The sequence below is a fragment of the Gallus gallus genome, chromosome Z, assembly GCF_016699485.2.
Source record: "Gallus gallus isolate bGalGal1 chromosome Z, bGalGal1.mat.broiler.GRCg7b, whole genome shotgun sequence".
Lineage (NCBI taxonomy): Eukaryota > Metazoa > Chordata > Aves > Galliformes > Phasianidae > Gallus > Gallus gallus.
The window spans coordinates 7,818,838-7,836,190 of NC_052572.1; the positions used below are offsets into that span (position 1 = coordinate 7,818,838).

At 53.0% G+C, this 17,353-nt stretch overlaps 5 protein-coding genes across 16 annotated transcripts in view; 4 read left to right on the forward strand and 1 right to left on the reverse strand.

Annotated features, from left to right (window-relative positions):
* The window catches only part of UBAP2 (ubiquitin associated protein 2), a 227,114-nt gene that overhangs the window by 12,731 nt on the left and 197,030 nt on the right, over nt 1–17,353 (reverse strand). The window lies entirely within an intron of this gene.
* On the forward strand, nt 547–1,739 carry IFNW1 (interferon omega 1). The gene has a single exon (NM_001024836.2). It carries the CDS (start codon nt 604–606, stop codon nt 1,213–1,215), a length of 612 nt encoding a protein of 203 aa, NP_001020007.1. The 5' UTR covers nt 547–603; the 3' UTR covers nt 1,216–1,739.
* LOC100858177 (interferon type A1/A2-like) lies at nt 5,022–6,816 on the forward strand. Its single transcript, XM_040656602.2, has one exon. The coding sequence runs from the start codon at nt 6,159–6,161 to the stop codon at nt 6,738–6,740; it is 582 nt and encodes a 193-aa protein (XP_040512536.1). The 5' UTR covers nt 5,022–6,158; the 3' UTR covers nt 6,741–6,816.
* Nucleotides 7,954–12,543, forward strand: LOC100857744 (interferon type A1/A2-like). The gene has a single exon (XM_004937095.5). The coding sequence runs from the start codon at nt 10,131–10,133 to the stop codon at nt 10,710–10,712; it is 582 nt and encodes a 193-aa protein (XP_004937152.2). The 5' UTR covers nt 7,954–10,130; the 3' UTR covers nt 10,713–12,543.
* Nucleotides 13,507–17,130, forward strand: LOC121106526 (interferon type A1/A2-like). The gene has a single exon (XM_040656605.2). It carries the CDS (start codon nt 14,103–14,105, stop codon nt 14,682–14,684), a length of 582 nt encoding a protein of 193 aa, XP_040512539.1. The 5' UTR covers nt 13,507–14,102; the 3' UTR covers nt 14,685–17,130.

A 17,353-nucleotide genomic window follows, 5' to 3' on the forward strand; every position in this document is an offset into this window, starting at 1 on the left:
ATACACCGAGTAATAGGAATTTCTCCAATAAATGCAAAACATAACACAACAAACAAACAAAAAAGTAACAATCAGAATGAACACAGGAATGATTGATGACAAAACCTTTCCCAAACAGATATATACATTAAAGAAAAATAACTCAGATTGTGCAGGGGAAAAAACACTGGTTTTTGGTAGGCAGGGAAGTGTACAAAAAAAAAAATTTAGAATTCTAAGTCCATGAAAGCAACAAAAGAAAAACTCCAAAGCACACAAAGCACAGTTGCCTCAAAAGCACCTGCCCCAGTGCTTTCACATCCCACACTTAACAACAGCCTGGCTGCAAGCCAGCCCACAAGCAGGCAAACTAACAGCAGAGTAAAATGCCTCTGCCTCCAGTACAGCCACCACATGGTCTCACCTTGCCAGACTCAAGAGAAGCCTGAAGGAAAAAAGCAAATAGAAAGCAAAACGAAAAATGGAAACAAGGGAATTCTCTCTACATAATGATGAAAAGAAACATGCAACATCTCATAAAGCTGGCCTCACTGCAACACCCCAAACACCATCATGAAGATTCACCAGGCTGCTGCCCAGCAGAACACAAGTCCCACCAAGGTTATGACTGCAAACCATCAGTCTCCAGGGATGCACAGCATCCTACTGCTCTTGCTTCTGCCAGCTCTCACCACCACCTTCTCCTGCAACCATCTTCGTCACCAGGATGCCAACTTCTCTTGGAAAAGCCTCCAGCTCCTTCAGAATACGGCTCCACCTCCACCACAGCCTTGCCCACAACAAGACGTGACTTTTCCATTTCCAGAAACCCTTCTGAAAAGCAAGGACAAGAAGCAAGCAGCCATCACCACCCTCCGCATCCTCCAACACCTCTTCAACATGCTTAGCAGCCCACACACTCCAAAACACTGGATTGACCGCACACGCCACAGCCTCCTCAACCAGATCCAGCATTACATCCATCACCTTGAGCAATGCTTCGTAAACCAAGGCACGCGCTCCCAGAGGCGAGGGCCTCGCAACGCTCACCTCAGCATCAACAAATACTTCAGATCCATCCACAACTTCCTACAGCACAACAACTACAGTGCTTGTACCTGGGACCATGTCCGCCTCCAGGCTCGTGACTGCTTCCGACACGTGGACACACTCATACAATGGATGAAAAGTCGAGCTCCTCTCACAGCCTCATCCAAACGTCTCAACACCCAGTGACTGTCTCCAACCAACAGCAATGGCCACTCAGTGAGAGGAACCAGCCACAGCTTGGGCTGGGTCAGCCTAGCACCACTCGCTAAGCCTTCCTCCACCCAGAGGCCACAGCAACAGGGAGACTGGCATGACTGAGCCCAGCTCATTGGCACCACATCACAGCCTGAGCCTGGCTATGGCACAGCCCATCCTGCCACAACTCCTGGCCCACTCCACAGCCCGAACTTGTTTGGAATGGAAAGAGGAAGTCTTTGCCACGTTGTACATCTGGGAGACAGTGGGGATAGGATCAGCACTTATTTCTGAAGCAATCTTGTAGACAACCTCCACTCACAGAGGGGAAGGTCCCAATGGACATTGTTGGACTTGCACATGCTGATGACTTGCTATTTATAACAGAACTTTATTTATTTGCCTATTTGTCCTTCATTCTTTTTTAAATTATTTATTTATATTCATTAATCAGTTCATTTATTTATTCACTTTGTTTCTGGAAATAAAGACCTGATATTAAAAAAAAAAAAAAATGTCATTCTGTACACATGCATAGACAAAGGCAGGATTCCTGTCACAGGCAGAGATTAACCTCCTGACAGCTTTAGGCTGCTGACCATTATCATGGACTACGGGGCTGCAGGAAAGAAACACATCCCTCTACCCACCAACCCCATGCACTACTTCAATGGCAACAAGACCCCAGTGGTGCACACCCAGCACAACACACATTTAGGTTAGAAAAAACCTCTACAAATTCATACGCTACCCTAGAACTACCAAGTCTACCATCAAACCATAGACATCCAACATTTTGTCAAACTTGGGCCCCAGTGAGTGGAGAGAAATTGTCTTGAGCTGCATATAACAAATAACATAGATATTGTATATACGTAACAAAACTAAAAAAATTATTTCTGCTAAAATGAAAAAAAATGTGCAACAAAACCAGTGGGATATCTGACTTTTTTTTCCCAAAACAAATTCATCAGTCTCATCCAATGGAAGTGACTGCAATTCTTAGTGAGTTCTTAATATCTTTGTCAGATTTTTGATGAAATTTTACTCATCCTATACTTAATCCATGCAAACAGTTCACAACTGTACATACTGCCAAAAGCAATGACATGAATATAGCATGACTGTGAAATGAGGGATAATTTTATCTGGTAAGATAGGTTTTAGAAAACCTAATAAAGAGACACAACAAAACTTTGGAGTTGAATCTCTGATTGCAACTCCATGCATTCCACTTGAAAATTACCAGTTAAAGCATTTATGGAAACTGAAAATGCAGCTGCAAGTATACAAAACAAACAAACAAACAAAAACCAATGGTGTTTACTTAGGCTTTTTTTGGTGTCTTTTTTTTTTTTTTTTTTTTTGCAATCTTGCAATCTGATCAAAAATTCCTTTAACAGAACAAGAAGAAAGGCAGCATACTGCTCACTACTCAGTGGATTGTGTTTACCAAAAATATTGAAATGCATTAAACTGTTTCTCATGATTTGACTTGAGGCAAATCATGATTTGATTTGTCCTAGATTCAGGTGAAGTACTGCTAAAAGCAAAAAAAAGTATGGCAGCTGCCAAGATGGTGTTCAGGGCTAGGCTGAGCCACTTGGTGAGGAAGAGCCACTACCATGATGGTGTGGGGCAGGGGTGTGGAGACAAGACAGTGTGACTTCCCATCCTTCCCAAACCTTCAACTGAAGAAGCTTTTAACACTATTGAACCAAAAACACCCTCTGGAATATTTTGAGACCATAACCACCTGTTCCATTACTTCCAGTTTGGATGAATACAAGGGTCACAACATACCTACAGTCTGTATTTCACATACAAATAGAACATAGCAAGATCTCACCAGAGGTTCGAATTCTCTACACTTAAAAGCCCAGAAGATTCAACAAATTTTTTTGTGACATTTTCTCTAGACCAATCAATGACACTTTAACCCACCTAATTAAGGAATGCAACCAAAAAAAGATGTCTTTCTTGAAGTAAAGACACAACAACCGACATAATTCTTCAAGCAAAGGCCTCACAAAAAATAAGTAGAGAAAACCAATCGCACCCATAGTCTGGAACTTCACATTATTTCCAAAAAAAGAGGAAACTATGAGCAATCATCGCCACTTAAGAATATCATTAGCTAATATCGACACACTAACAGACAAATTCAACAAAATCCGCTCAAAGAAACCTAATAGCTACACTCATCTTACTCCGCCAAGACAGGGCACCTTCTTGGCAACCACTCTGCCTCACCCTCTCTCTGGGTGGAGAACACTGGGACAGCATGGATTTGGATACCCCCATGTCTTCGTTCCAGCTGGGACAGAATTGTTCTCTTCAGAGCGCCTGCTACGATGCGGCGTTTTGGTTCTAGGAGAAAAACAATGCTGGTAACACACCGACGCTTATTCTTGCCGCCAAGCGGTGCCGCACCGAGCCAAGGCCGTTCTCAGCAAAAGCCCCAAGGAGCTGGGAGGGAGCGGAGTTAGGACTGCTGACTTAAACTGGCCCAAAGGGCTATCCCCCACCATACGACATCAAGCAGGAGGAGTTTTGAGGAGGGTGGGAGTTCAACTCGCTCGCTTGCTCTTCCGCTCCTCACGTGGCTGCAATGCCGCTCTCCGTCCTATCAGAAAAGTCACGGCTGTCAGGAAAAGTCCCCGGTGACTGCAAAAAACGGAAACATCGCTCCCCCTTCTAGGAAAAGGAGGAAGGAAGACGCGGGGAACTACAGCCAGGTGAGCCTCACCCCTCTGCCTAGGAAGATCACGCAGCAGATCTGCCAGCAACAGAGGGACGAGCAGGTGATCCGACACAGCCTGCACGGCTTCACCAAGGGCAGATCGTGCCTGACTAACCGGCTGGCCTCCTGCGATGGAGTGACCGTATCGGTGCACAAACGGAAGGCAACCGTTGCCATCTATAAGGACTTCTGCAAGGCTTGCACCACATCCATATCACTAAATCGGAGAGGCGTGGGTTCAAAGGCTGGACTACTCGCTGGATGAGGAATTGGTTGCATGGTCGCGGCCTCAGGGCTGCCGTCAATGGCTCTACGCCCAGGTGGAGGCCGGACACAAGTGGTGCCCCCCCAGGCTCCGCCTTGCGGCCACTGCTCCGCAACATCCTTATCAACAACACAGGTGAAGGCATCGACTGCACCCTCAGCAAGTTTGCGCACTTCACGCATCAAGCTGAGGAGATTTTGGTGAGAGGCCAGAGCACGGCCACAAGGACAACCAGAGGGCTGGAGCACTTCTCCTACAAAGACAAGCTGAGGGAGCTGTGCCTGCGCGGTCAGGAAAACACAAAGCACCAGGGAGACCACGTTATAGCCTGCCACTACTTAAAGGGACCTTATAAACAGGAAGGAAATCAACTTTCCACACGGGTAGATAGCGACAGAACACGGCTTTAAAATAAAAGAGATTAAGATCAGACGCCACGGGGAGATGCAGGTGAGCCACTGGCACAAAATGCCCAGAGAGATTCTGGATCCACCATTCCCAGGGGTGCTCAAGGCCAGGCTGGATGCAGCACTGGGAAGCCTGCTCTACAGCTTCAGTTTTGCGGTTGGCAACCGCGCCCGAGGCAGCGAGTGGGAACGAGATGACCGCCGAGGCCCCTTCCAACCCAAGCCATTCTATGACTCAAAGGGGGCCAACGCGACATCTGGAGTGGGAAACATAAACACGGACTGAAATGGCAGGACAAGGGGCGACGGCTTTCAGCTAAAAGAGAGGAGCTTCACATTAGCCGTTAGCAACAGACTTTGTCCGTTGAGGGGAGGTGGGCCGCAGGAAAACCTCACCCAGAGAACCCGAAGATGCCCCAGCACGGGAAGCCTCCAACGGCAGGCTGGATGGGGCTACGGGCAACCCGCTCGAGTGGAAGGCACCCCTGCCGACGGAAAGACGGTTGGAAGCAGATGGCATCTGAGGTCCCTTCCAACGCAAACCACCCTCTCATTCCCTCAACTCCTCCAGTCTCCTCATCCTCAAAAGGTGCTTAAAAACCACATCAGGGGCGTCATCCCCATAACGTTTGAGGACTCCTCCTGGACGGCAACAAACCTTTGGCCTTCGCAACGCAAGATCCTTGGCTTACAGCTATCCGCCTCCTGGTACATTTCCTCCTTCTCACCACATGCCACAGGAAGCAAGGAAAAGAAAAGACGGTGGAGGAAGGAGACGCGTCGTCTGAGGAGCACCACAGCCACAGACCCCGCTCGGAAGGATATCTTCCCTTTCTCCTTCTTCCTCAAGCACAAGCCTTTCCAACGTATTCTCAACAGCTTCCAACACAGGCGGCGCTGCCTACTCCCACCACAACCACAGCCAACCCAGAGCTCCTCACGCCACCGGAAACTACCCAAGGTTCTCCCAGCACGCATCACTTTTCCATGCTTTGTAAAAAACAAACAGAAACAATGCACAGAAAGCAAACCACGGGCAACACACATCTCACTCAAGTCGAAAGACCAAGACCCATTACAGCACTAGGGCATTACGTAAGAAAAGTAGAGTTGAACAGGAAGAGGGATTTCACCAAAGGACACACCAGAGCTCTCGCCGCACGCCTCAGGGAAAGGATGAAAAAAAAAATAGCTGCACAACAGCTGACCCAGAAGATTCCGCCCCACCACTTTCACATCCCCCTCCCGGCCCTCGCAGCCAGCCACCCCAGAACACACCGCCGGACCAGGATCTCCACCAACCGCCCCACACACAGACAAGGCACTTGCTCCCAGACCACAAAAACCAATAGCCAAAAGTGAAAGCCACAGACAAAATCTCTCGGCAACAGGAAAGCGAGGAAGGGAAAGATGCCACACCACATAAAGCCGGCACCGTGGCTGCACACAGACCACTGCCACCACCCGCACCACCACCGAGCCCCACCAGGCTCCTGCCCAGCACAACGCGAGTCCCACCATGGCTGTGCCTGCAAGCCCACAGCACCCACGGGGGTACGGCATCCTGCTGCTCACGCTCCTTCTGAAAGCTCTCGCCACCACCGCCTCCGCCTGCAACCACCTTCGCCCCCAGGATGCCACCTTCTCTCACGACAGCCTCCAGCTCCTCCGGGACATGGCTCCCACACTACCCCAGCTGTGCCCACAGCACAACGCGTCTTGCTCCTTCAACGACACCATCCTGGACACCAGCAACACCCGGCAAGCCGACAAAACCACCCACGACATCCTTCAGCACCTCTTCAAAATCCTCAGCAGCCCCAGCACTCCAGCCCACTGGAACGACAGCCAACGCCAAAGCCTCCTCAACCGGATCCACCGCTACACCCAGCACCTCGAGCAATGCTTGGACAGCAGCGACACGCGCTCCCAGAAGCGATGGCCTCGCAACCTTCACCTCGCCATCAAAAAACACTTCAGCTGCCTCCACACCTTCCTCCAAGACAACGATTACAGCGCCTGCGCCTGGGAACACGTCCGCCTGCAAGCTCGTGCCTGGTTCCTGCACATCCACAACCTCACAGGCAACACGCGCACTTAGCCCCAAACGCACCTCCCACCCTTGTCCTATTTATCTATTTATTCAACTATTTATACAAACGCCTATTTATTCTTCTATTTATTCTTCTATTTATTCAGACAAAATAAAGCTCTCCTTTTCAACACTGCCTGCGAGTGCCTCCTTTCGCTCAATCACAGAAGCCCCTTTCGGGGGCAACCAAACCTGGGATTCTCACACACAGCTCCGAAAACTCTGCTACCCGCTTACGTCTTGCGTAGTCCTGGCAGGGGGAGGGAGGTCCACGAGTTCGGCACAAAAAGCAGCCAAAGCAGGGACACCTGCAGCGGGCGGCAGGACCGTCCGGTTTTGGCTAACAAGGTTGAACAAATCAGCTGATAATCAGTTTCAGCACAGAAGCTTGACGGCCACAGCGGTACCGCAGTGACGGGTTTTGCTTCGTTAATGTGAAATTAGCCCTACAGGTAACTCACGTCTCGAGTGCCATGATCAAGAACACAAAGGCGGCGTACCACTGCAGTAGATGACTCTTCACGCAAATCCTGTCAAACATCGCCCCACAGGGAGAAACCCACAAGCTTCAGCTTCTAAGGGGAAGCAGAGCTATCTTGGGGAAGCAGAGAAGAGAAAGGCAGAGAGAAGGAAGGAGACAAGAGAGCTAAGAGACGGGAAGCTACACTCATCTTACTCCGCCAAGACAGGGCACCTTCTTGGCAACCACTCTGCCTCACCCTCTCTCTGGGTGGAGAACACTGGGACAGCATGGATTTGGATACCCCCATGTCTTCGTTCCAGCTGGGACAGAATTGTTCTCTTCAGAGCGCCTGCTACGATGCGGCGTTTTGGTTCTAGGAGAAAAACAATGCTGGTAACACACCGACGCTTATTCTTGCCGCCAAGCGGTGCCGCACCGAGCCAAGGCCGTTCTCAGCAAAAGCCCCAAGGAGCTGGGAGGGAGCGGAGTTAGGACTGCTGACTTAAACTGGCCCAAAGGGCTATCCCCCACCATACGACATCAAGCAGGAGGAGTTTTGAGGAGGGTGGGAGTTCAACTCGCTCGCTTGCTCTTCCGCTCCTCACGTGGCTGCAATGCCGCTCTCCGTCCTATCAGAAAAGTCACGGCTGTCAGGAAAAGTCCCCGGTGACTGCAAAAACGGAAACATCGCTCCCCCTTCTAGGAAAAGGAGGAAGGAAGACGCGGGGAACTACAGCCAGGTGAGCCTCACCCCTCTGCCTAGGAAGATCACGCAGCAGATCTGCCAGCAACAGAGGGACGAGCAGGTGATCCGACACAGCCTGCACGGCTTCACCAAGGGCAGATCGTGCCTGACTAACCGGCTGGCCTCCTGCGATGGAGTGACCGTATCGGTGCACAAACGGAAGGCAACCGTTGCCATCTATAAGGACTTCTGCAAGGCTTGCACCACATCCATATCACTAAATCGGAGAGGCGTGGGTTCAAAGGCTGGACTACTCGCTGGATGAGGAATTGGTTGCATGGTCGCGGCCTCAGGGCTGCCGTCAATGGCTCTACGCCCAGGTGGAGGCCGGACACAAGTGGTGCCCCCCCAGGCTCCGCCTTGCGGCCACTGCTCCGCAACATCCTTATCAACAACACAGGTGAAGGCATCGACTGCACCCTCAGCAAGTTTGCGCACTTCACGCATCAAGCTGAGGAGATTTTGGTGAGAGGCCAGAGCACGGCCACAAGGACAACCAGAGGGCTGGAGCACTTCTCCTACAAAGACAAGCTGAGGGAGCTGTGCCTGCGCGGTCAGGAAAACACAAAGCACCAGGGAGACCACGTTATAGCCTGCCACTACTTAAAGGGACCTTATAAACAGGAAGGAAATCAACGTTCCACACGGGTAGATAGCGACAGAACACGGCTTTAAAATAAAAGAGATTAAGATCAGACGCCACGGGGAGATGCAGGTGAGCCACTGGCACAAAATGCCCAGAGAGATTCTGGATCCACCATTCCCAGGGGTGCTCAAGGCCAGGCTGGATGCAGCACTGGGAAGCCTGCTCTACAGCTTCAGTTTTGCGGTTGGCAACCGCGCCCGAGGCAGCGAGTGGGAACGAGATGACCGCCGAGGCCCCTTCCAACCCAAGCCATTCTATGACTCAAAGGGGGCCAACGCGACATCTGGAGTGGGAAACATAAACACGGACTGAAATGGCAGGACAAGGGGCGACGGCTTTCAGCTAAAAGAGAGGAGCTTCACATTAGCCGTTAGCAACAGACTTTGTCCGTTGAGGGGAGGTGGGCCGCAGGAAAACCTCACCCAGAGAACCCGAGGATGCCCCAGCACGGGAAGCCTCCAACGGCAGGCTGGATGGGGCTACGGGCAACCCGCTCGAGTGGAAGGCACCCCTGCCGACGGAAAGACGGTTGGAAGCAGATGGCATCTGAGGTCCCTTCCAACGCAAACCACCCTCTCATTCCCTCAACTCCTCCAGTCTCCTCATCCTCAAAAGGTGCTTAAAAACCACATCAGGGGCGTCATCCCCATAACGTTTGAGGACTCCTCCTGGACGGCAACAAACCTTTGGCCTTCGCAACGCAAGATCCTTGGCTTACAGCTATCCGCCTCCTGGTACATTTCCTCCTTCTCACCACATGCCACAGGAAGCAAGGAAAAGAAAAGACGGTGGAGGAAGGAGACGCGTCGTCTGAGGAGCACCACAGCCACAGACCCCGCTCGGAAGGATATCTTCCCTTTCTCTTTCTTCCTCAAGCACAAGCCTTTCCAACGTATTCTCAACAGCTTCCAACACAGGCGGCGCTGCCTACTCCCACCACAACCACAGCCAACCCAGAGCTCCTCACGCCACCGGAAACTACCCAAGGTTCTCCCAGCACGCATCACTTTTCCATGCTTTGTAAAAAACAAACAGAAACAATGCACAGAAAGCAAACCACGGGCAACACACATCTCACTCAAGTCGAAAGACCAAGACCCATTACAGCACTAGGGCATTACGTAAGAAAAGTAGAGTTGAACAGGAAGAGGGATTTCACCAAAGGACACACCAGAGCTCTCGCCGCACGCCTCAGGGAAAGGATGAAAAAAAAAATAGCTGCACAACAGCTGACCCAGAAGATTCCGCCCCACCACTTTCACATCCCCCTCCCGGCCCTCGCAGCCAGCCACCCCAGAACACACCGCCGGACCAGGATCTCCACCAACCGCCCCACACACAGACAAGGCACTTGCTCCCAGACCACAAAAACCAATAGCCAAAAGTGAAAGCCACAGACAAAATCTCTCGGCAACAGGAAAGCGAGGAAGGGAAAGATGCCACACCACATAAAGCCGGCACCGTGGCTGCACACAGACCACTGCCACCACCCGCACCACCACCGAGCCCCACCAGGCTCCTGCCCAGCACAACGCGAGTCCCACCATGGCTGTGCCTGCAAGCCCACAGCACCCACGGGGGTACGGCATCCTGCTGCTCACGCTCCTTCTGAAAGCTCTCGCCACCACCGCCTCCGCCTGCAACCACCTTCGCCCCCAGGATGCCACCTTCTCTCACGACAGCCTCCAGCTCCTCCGGGACATGGCTCCCACACTACCCCAGCTGTGCCCACAGCACAACGCGTCTTGCTCCTTCAACGACACCATCCTGGACACCAGCAACACCCGGCAAGCCGACAAAACCACCCACGACATCCTTCAGCACCTCTTCACAATCCTCAGCAGCCCCAGCACTCCAGCCCACTGGAACGACAGCCAACGCCAAAGCCTCCTCAACCGGATCCACCGCTACACCCAGCACCTCGAGCAATGCTTGGACAGCAGCGACACGCGCTCCCAGAAGCGATGGCCTCGCAACCTTCACCTCGCCATCAAAAAACACTTCAGCTGCCTCCACACCTTCCTCCAAGACAACGATTACAGCGCCTGCGCCTGGGAACACGTCCGCCTGCAAGCTCGTGCCTGGTTCCTGCACATCCACAACCTCACAGGCAACACGCGCACTTAGCCCCAAACGCACCTCCCACCCTTGTCCTATTTATCTATTTATTCAACTATTTATACAAACGCCTATTTATTCTTCTATTTATTCTTCTATTTATTCAGACAAAATAAAGCTCTCCTTTTCAACACTGCCTGCGAGTGCCTCCTTTCGCTCAATCACAGAAGCCCCTTTCGGGGGCAACCAAACCTGGGATTCTCACACACAGCTCCGAAAACTCTGCTACCCACTTACGTCTTGCGTAGTCCTGGCAGGGGGAGGGAGGTCCACGAGTTCGGCACAAAAAGCAGCCAAAGCAGGGACACCTGCAGCGGGCGGCAGGACCGTCCGGTTTTGGCTAACAAGGTTGAACAAATCAGCTGATAATCAGTTTCAGCACAGAAGCTTGACGGCCACAGCGGTACCGCAGTGACGGGTTTTGCTTCGTTAATGTGAAATTAGCCCTACAGGTAACTCACGTCTCGAGTGCCATGATCAAGAACACAAAGGCGGCGTACCACTGCAGTAGATGACTCTTCACGCAAATCCTGTCAAACATCGCCCCACAGGGAGAAACCCACAAGCTTCAGCTTCTAAGGGGAAGCAGAGCTATCTTGGGGAAGCAGAGAAGAGAAAGGCAGAGAGAAGGAAGGAGACAAGAGAGCTAAGAGACGGGAAGCTACACTCATCTTACTCCACCAAGACAGGGCACCTTCTTGGCAACCACTCTGCCTCACCCTCTCTCTGGGTGGAGAACACTGGGACAGCATGGATTTGGATACCCCCATGTCTTCGTTCCAGCTGGGACAGAATTGTTCTCTTCAGAGCGCCTGCTACGATGCGGCGTTTTGGTTCTAGGAGAAAAACAATGCTGGTAACACACCGACGCTTATTCTTGCCGCCAAGCGGTGCCGCACCGAGCCAAGGCCGTTCTCAGCAAAAGCCCCAAGGAGCTGGGAGGGAGCGGAGTTAGGACTGCTGACTTAAACTGGCCCAAAGGGCTATCCCCCACCATACGACATCAAGCAGGAGGAGTTTTGAGGAGGGTGGGAGTTCAACTCGCTCGCTTGCTCTTCCGCTCCTCACGTGGCTGCAATGCCGCTCTCCGTCCTATCAGAAAAGTCACGGCTGTCAGGAAAAGTCCCCGGTGACTGCAAAAACGGAAACATCGCTCCCCCTTCTAGGAAAAGGAGGAAGGAAGACGCGGGGAACTACAGCCAGGTGAGCCTCACCCCTCTGCCTAGGAAGATCACGCAGCAGATCTGCCAGCAACAGAGGGACGAGCAGGTGATCCGACACAGCCTGCACGGCTTCACCAAGGGCAGATCGTGCCTGACTAACCGGCTGGCCTCCTGCGATGGAGTGACCGTATCGGTGCACAAACGGAAGGCAACCGTTGCCATCTATAAGGACTTCTGCAAGGCTTGCACCACATCCATATCACTAAATCGGAGAGGCGTGGGTTCAAAGGCTGGACTACTCGCTGGATGAGGAATTGGTTGCATGGTCGCGGCCTCAGGGCTGCCGTCAATGGCTCTACGCCCAGGTGGAGGCCGGACACAAGTGGTGCCCCCCCAGGCTCCGCCTTGCGGCCACTGCTCCGCAACATCCTTATCAACAACACAGGTGAAGGCATCGACTGCACCCTCAGCAAGTTTGCGCACTTCACGCATCAAGCTGAGGAGATTTTGGTGAGAGGCCAGAGCACGGCCACAAGGACAACCAGAGGGCTGGAGCACTTCTCCTACAAAGACAAGCTGAGGGAGCTGTGCCTGCGCGGTCAGGAAAACACAAAGCACCAGGGAGACCACGTTATAGCCTGCCACTACTTAAAGGGACCTTATAAACAGGAAGGAAATCAACGTTCCACACGGGTAGATAGCGACAGAACACGGCTTTAAAATAAAAGAGATTAAGATCAGACGCCACGGGGAGATGCAGGTGAGCCACTGGCACAAAATGCCCAGAGAGATTCTGGATCCACCATTCCCAGGGGTGCTCAAGGCCAGGCTGGATGCAGCACTGGGAAGCCTGCTCTACAGCTTCAGTTTTGCGGTTGGCAACCGCGCCCGAGGCAGCGAGTGGGAACGAGATGACCGCCGAGGCCCCTTCCAACCCAAGCCATTCTATGACTCAAAGGGGGCCAACGCGACATCTGGAGTGGGAAACATAAACACGGACTGAAATGGCAGGACAAGGGGCGACGGCTTTCAGCTAAAAGAGAGGAGCTTCACATTAGCCGTTAGCAACAGACTTTGTCCGTTGAGGGGAGGTGGGCCGCAGGAAAACCTCACCCAGAGAACCCGAGGATGCCCCAGCACGGGAAGCCTCCAACGGCAGGCTGGATGGGGCTACGGGCAACCCGCTCGAGTGGAAGGCACCCCTGCCGACGGAAAGACGGTTGGAAGCAGATGGCATCTGAGGTCCCTTCCAACGCAAACCACCCTCTCATTCCCTCAACTCCTCCAGTCTCCTCATCCTCAAAAGGTGCTTAAAAACCACATCAGGGGCGTCATCCCCATAACGTTTGAGGACTCCTCCTGGACAGCAACAAACCTTTGGCCTTCGCAACGCAAGATCCTTGGCTTACAGCTATCCGCCTCCTGGTACATTTCCTCCTTCTCACCACATGCCACAGGAAGCAAGGAAAAGAAAAGACGGTGGAGGAAGGAGACGCGTCGTCTGAGGAGCACCACAGCCACAGACCCCGCTCGGAAGGATATCTTCCCTTTCTCTTTCTTCCTCAAGCACAAGCCTTTCCAACGTATTCTCAACAGCTTCCAACACAGGCGGCGCTGCCTACTCCCACCACAACCACAGCCAACCCAGAGCTCCTCACGCCACCGGAAACTACCCAAGGTTCTCCCAGCACGCATCACTTTTCCATGCTTTGTAAAAAACAAACAGAAACAATGCACAGAAAGCAAACCACGGGCAACACACATCTCACTCAAGTCGAAAGACCAAGACCCATTACAGCACTAGGGCATTACGTAAGAAAAGTAGAGTTGAACAGGAAGAGGGATTTCACCAAAGGACACACCAGAGCTCTCGCCGCACGCCTCAGGGAAAGGATGAAAAAAAAAATAGCTGCACAACAGCTGACCCAGAAGATTCCGCCCCACCACTTTCACATCCCCCTCCCGGCCCTCGCAGCCAGCCACCCCAGAACACACCGCCGGACCAGGATCTCCACCAACCGCCCCACACACAGACAAGGCACTTGCTCCCAGACCACAAAAACCAATAGCCAAAAGTGAAAGCCACAGACAAAATCTCTCGGCAACAGGAAAGCGAGGAAGGGAAAGATGCCACACCACATAAAGCCGGCACCGTGGCTGCACACAGACCACTGCCACCACCCGCACCACCACCGAGCCCCACCAGGCTCCTGCCCAGCACAACGCGAGTCCCACCATGGCTGTGCCTGCAAGCCCACAGCACCCACGGGGGTACGGCATCCTGCTGCTCACGCTCCTTCTGAAAGCTCTCGCCACCACCGCCTCCGCCTGCAACCACCTTCGCCCCCAGGATGCCACCTTCTCTCACGACAGCCTCCAGCTCCTCCGGGACATGGCTCCCACACTACCCCAGCTGTGCCCACAGCACAACGCGTCTTGCTCCTTCAACGACACCATCCTGGACACCAGCAACACCCGGCAAGCCGACAAAACCACCCACGACATCCTTCAGCACCTCTTCACAATCCTCAGCAGCCCCAGCACTCCAGCCCACTGGAACGACAGCCAACGCCAAAGCCTCCTCAACCGGATCCACCGCTACACCCAGCACCTCGAGCAATGCTTGGACAGCAGCGACACGCGCTCCCAGAAGCGATGGCCTCGCAACCTTCACCTCGCCATCAAAAAACACTTCAGCTGCCTCCACACCTTCCTCCAAGACAACGATTACAGCGCCTGCGCCTGGGAACACGTCCGCCTGCAAGCTCGTGCCTGGTTCCTGCACATCCACAACCTCACAGGCAACACGCGCACTTAGCCCCAAACGCACCTCCCACCCTTGTCCTATTTATCTATTTATTCAACTATTTATACAAACGCCTATTTATTCTTCTATTTATTCTTCTATTTATTCAGACAAAATAAAGCTCTCCTTTTCAACACTGCCTGCGAGTGCCTCCTTTCGCTCAATCACAGAAGCCCCTTTCGGGGGCAACCAAACCTGGGATTCTCACACACAGCTCCGAAAACTCTGCTACCCGCTTACGTCTTGCGTAGTCCTGGCAGGGGGAGGGAGGTCCACGAGTTCGGCACAAAAAGCAGCCAAAGCAGGGACACCTGCAGCGGGCGGCAGGACCGTCCGGTTTTGGCTAACAAGGTTGAACAAATCAGCTGATAATCAGTTTCAGCACAGAAGCTTGACGGCCACAGCGGTACCGCAGTGACGGGTTTTGCTTCGTTAATGTGAAATTAGCCCTACAGGTAACTCACGTCTCGAGTGCCATGATCAAGAACACAAAGGCGGCGTACCACTGCAGTAGATGACTCTTCACGCAAATCCTGTCAAACATCGCCCCACAGGGAGAAACCCACAAGCTTCAGCTTCTAAGGGGAAGCAGAGCTATCTTGGGGAAGCAGAGAAGAGAAAGGCAGAGAGAAGGAAGGAGACAAGAGAGCTAAGAGACGGGAAGCTACACTCATCTTACTCCACCAAGACAGGGCACCTTCTTGGCAACCACTCTGCCTCACCCTCTCTCTGGGTGGAGAACACTGGGACAGCATGGATTTGGATACCCCCATGTCTTCGTTCCAGCTGGGACAGAATTGTTCTCTTCAGAGCGCCTGCTACGATGCGGCGTTTTGGTTCTAGGAGAAAAACAATGCTGGTAACACACCGACGCTTATTCTTGCCGCCAAGCGGTGCCGCACCGAGCCAAGGCCGTTCTCAGCAAAAGCCCCAAGGAGCTGGGAGGGAGCGGAGTTAGGACTGCTGACTTAAACTGGCCCAAAGGGCTATCCCCCACCATACGACATCAAGCAGGAGGAGTTTTGAGGAGGGTGGGAGTTCAACTCGCTCGCTTGCTCTTCCGCTCCTCACGTGGCTGCAATGCCGCTCTCCGTCCTATCAGAAAAGTCACGGCTGTCAGGAAAAGTCCCCGGTGACTGCAAAAACGGAAACATCGCTCCCCCTTCTAGGAAAAGGAGGAAGGAAGACGCGGGGAACTACAGCCAGGTGAGCCTCACCCCTCTGCCTAGGAAGATCACGCAGCAGATCTGCCAGCAACAGAGGGACGAGCAGGTGATCCGACACAGCCTGCACGGCTTCACCAAGGGCAGATCGTGCCTGACTAACCGGCTGGCCTCCTGCGATGGAGTGACCGTATCGGTGCACAAACGGAAGGCAACCGTTGCCATCTATAAGGACTTCTGCAAGGCTTGCACCACATCCATATCACTAAATCGGAGAGGCGTGGGTTCAAAGGCTGGACTACTCGCTGGATGAGGAATTGGTTGCATGGTCGCGGCCTCAGGGCTGCCGTCAATGGCTCTACGCCCAGGTGGAGGCCGGACACAAGTGGTGCCCCCCCAGGCTCCGCCTTGCGGCCACTGCTCCGCAACATCCTTATCAACAACACAGGTGAAGGCATCGACTGCACCCTCAGCAAGTTTGCGCACTTCACGCATCAAGCTGAGGAGATTTTGGTGAGAGGCCAGAGCACGGCCACAAGGACAACCAGAGGGCTGGAGCACTTCTCCTACAAAGACAAGCTGAGGGAGCTGTGCCTGCGCGGTCAGGAAAACACAAAGCACCAGGGAGACCACGTTATAGCCTGCCACTACTTAAAGGGACCTTATAAACAGGAAGGAAATCAACGTTCCACACGGGTAGATAGCGACAGAACACGGCTTTAAAATAAAAGAGATTAAGATCAGACGCCACGGGGAGATGCAGGTGAGCCACTGGCACAAAATGCCCAGAGAGATTCTGGATCCACCATTCCCAGGGGTGCTCAAGGCCAGGCTGGATGCAGCACTGGGAAGCCTGCTCTACAGCTTCAGTTTTGCGGTTGGCAACCGCGCCCGAGGCAGCGAGTGGGAACGAGATGACCGCCGAGGCCCCTTCCAACCCAAGCCATTCTATGACTCAAAGGGGGCCAACGCGACATCTGGAGTGGGAAACATAAACACGGACTGAAATGGCAGGACAAGGGGCGACGGCTTTCAGCTAAAAGAGAGGAGCTTCACATTAGCCGTTAGCAACAGACTTTGTCCGTTGAGGGGAGGTGGGCCGCAGGAAAACCTCACCCAGAGAACCCGAGGATGCCCCAGCACGGGAAGCCTCCAACGGCAGGCTGGATGGGGCTACGGGCAACCCGCTCGAGTGGAAGGCACCCCTGCCGACGGAAAGACGGTTGGAAGCAGATGGCATCTGAGGTCCCTTCCAACGCAAACCACCCTCTCATTCCCTCAACTCCTCCAGTCTCCTCATCCTCAAAGGTGCTTAAAAACCACATCAGGGGCGTCATCCCCATAACGTTTGAGGACTCCTCCTGGACGGCAACAAACCTTTGGCCTTCGCAACGCAAGATCCTTGGCTTACAGCTATCCGCCTCCTGGTACATTTCCTCCTTCTCACCACATGCCACAGGAAGCAAGGAAAAGAAAAGACGGTGGAGGAAGGAGACGCGTCGTCTGAGGAGCACCACA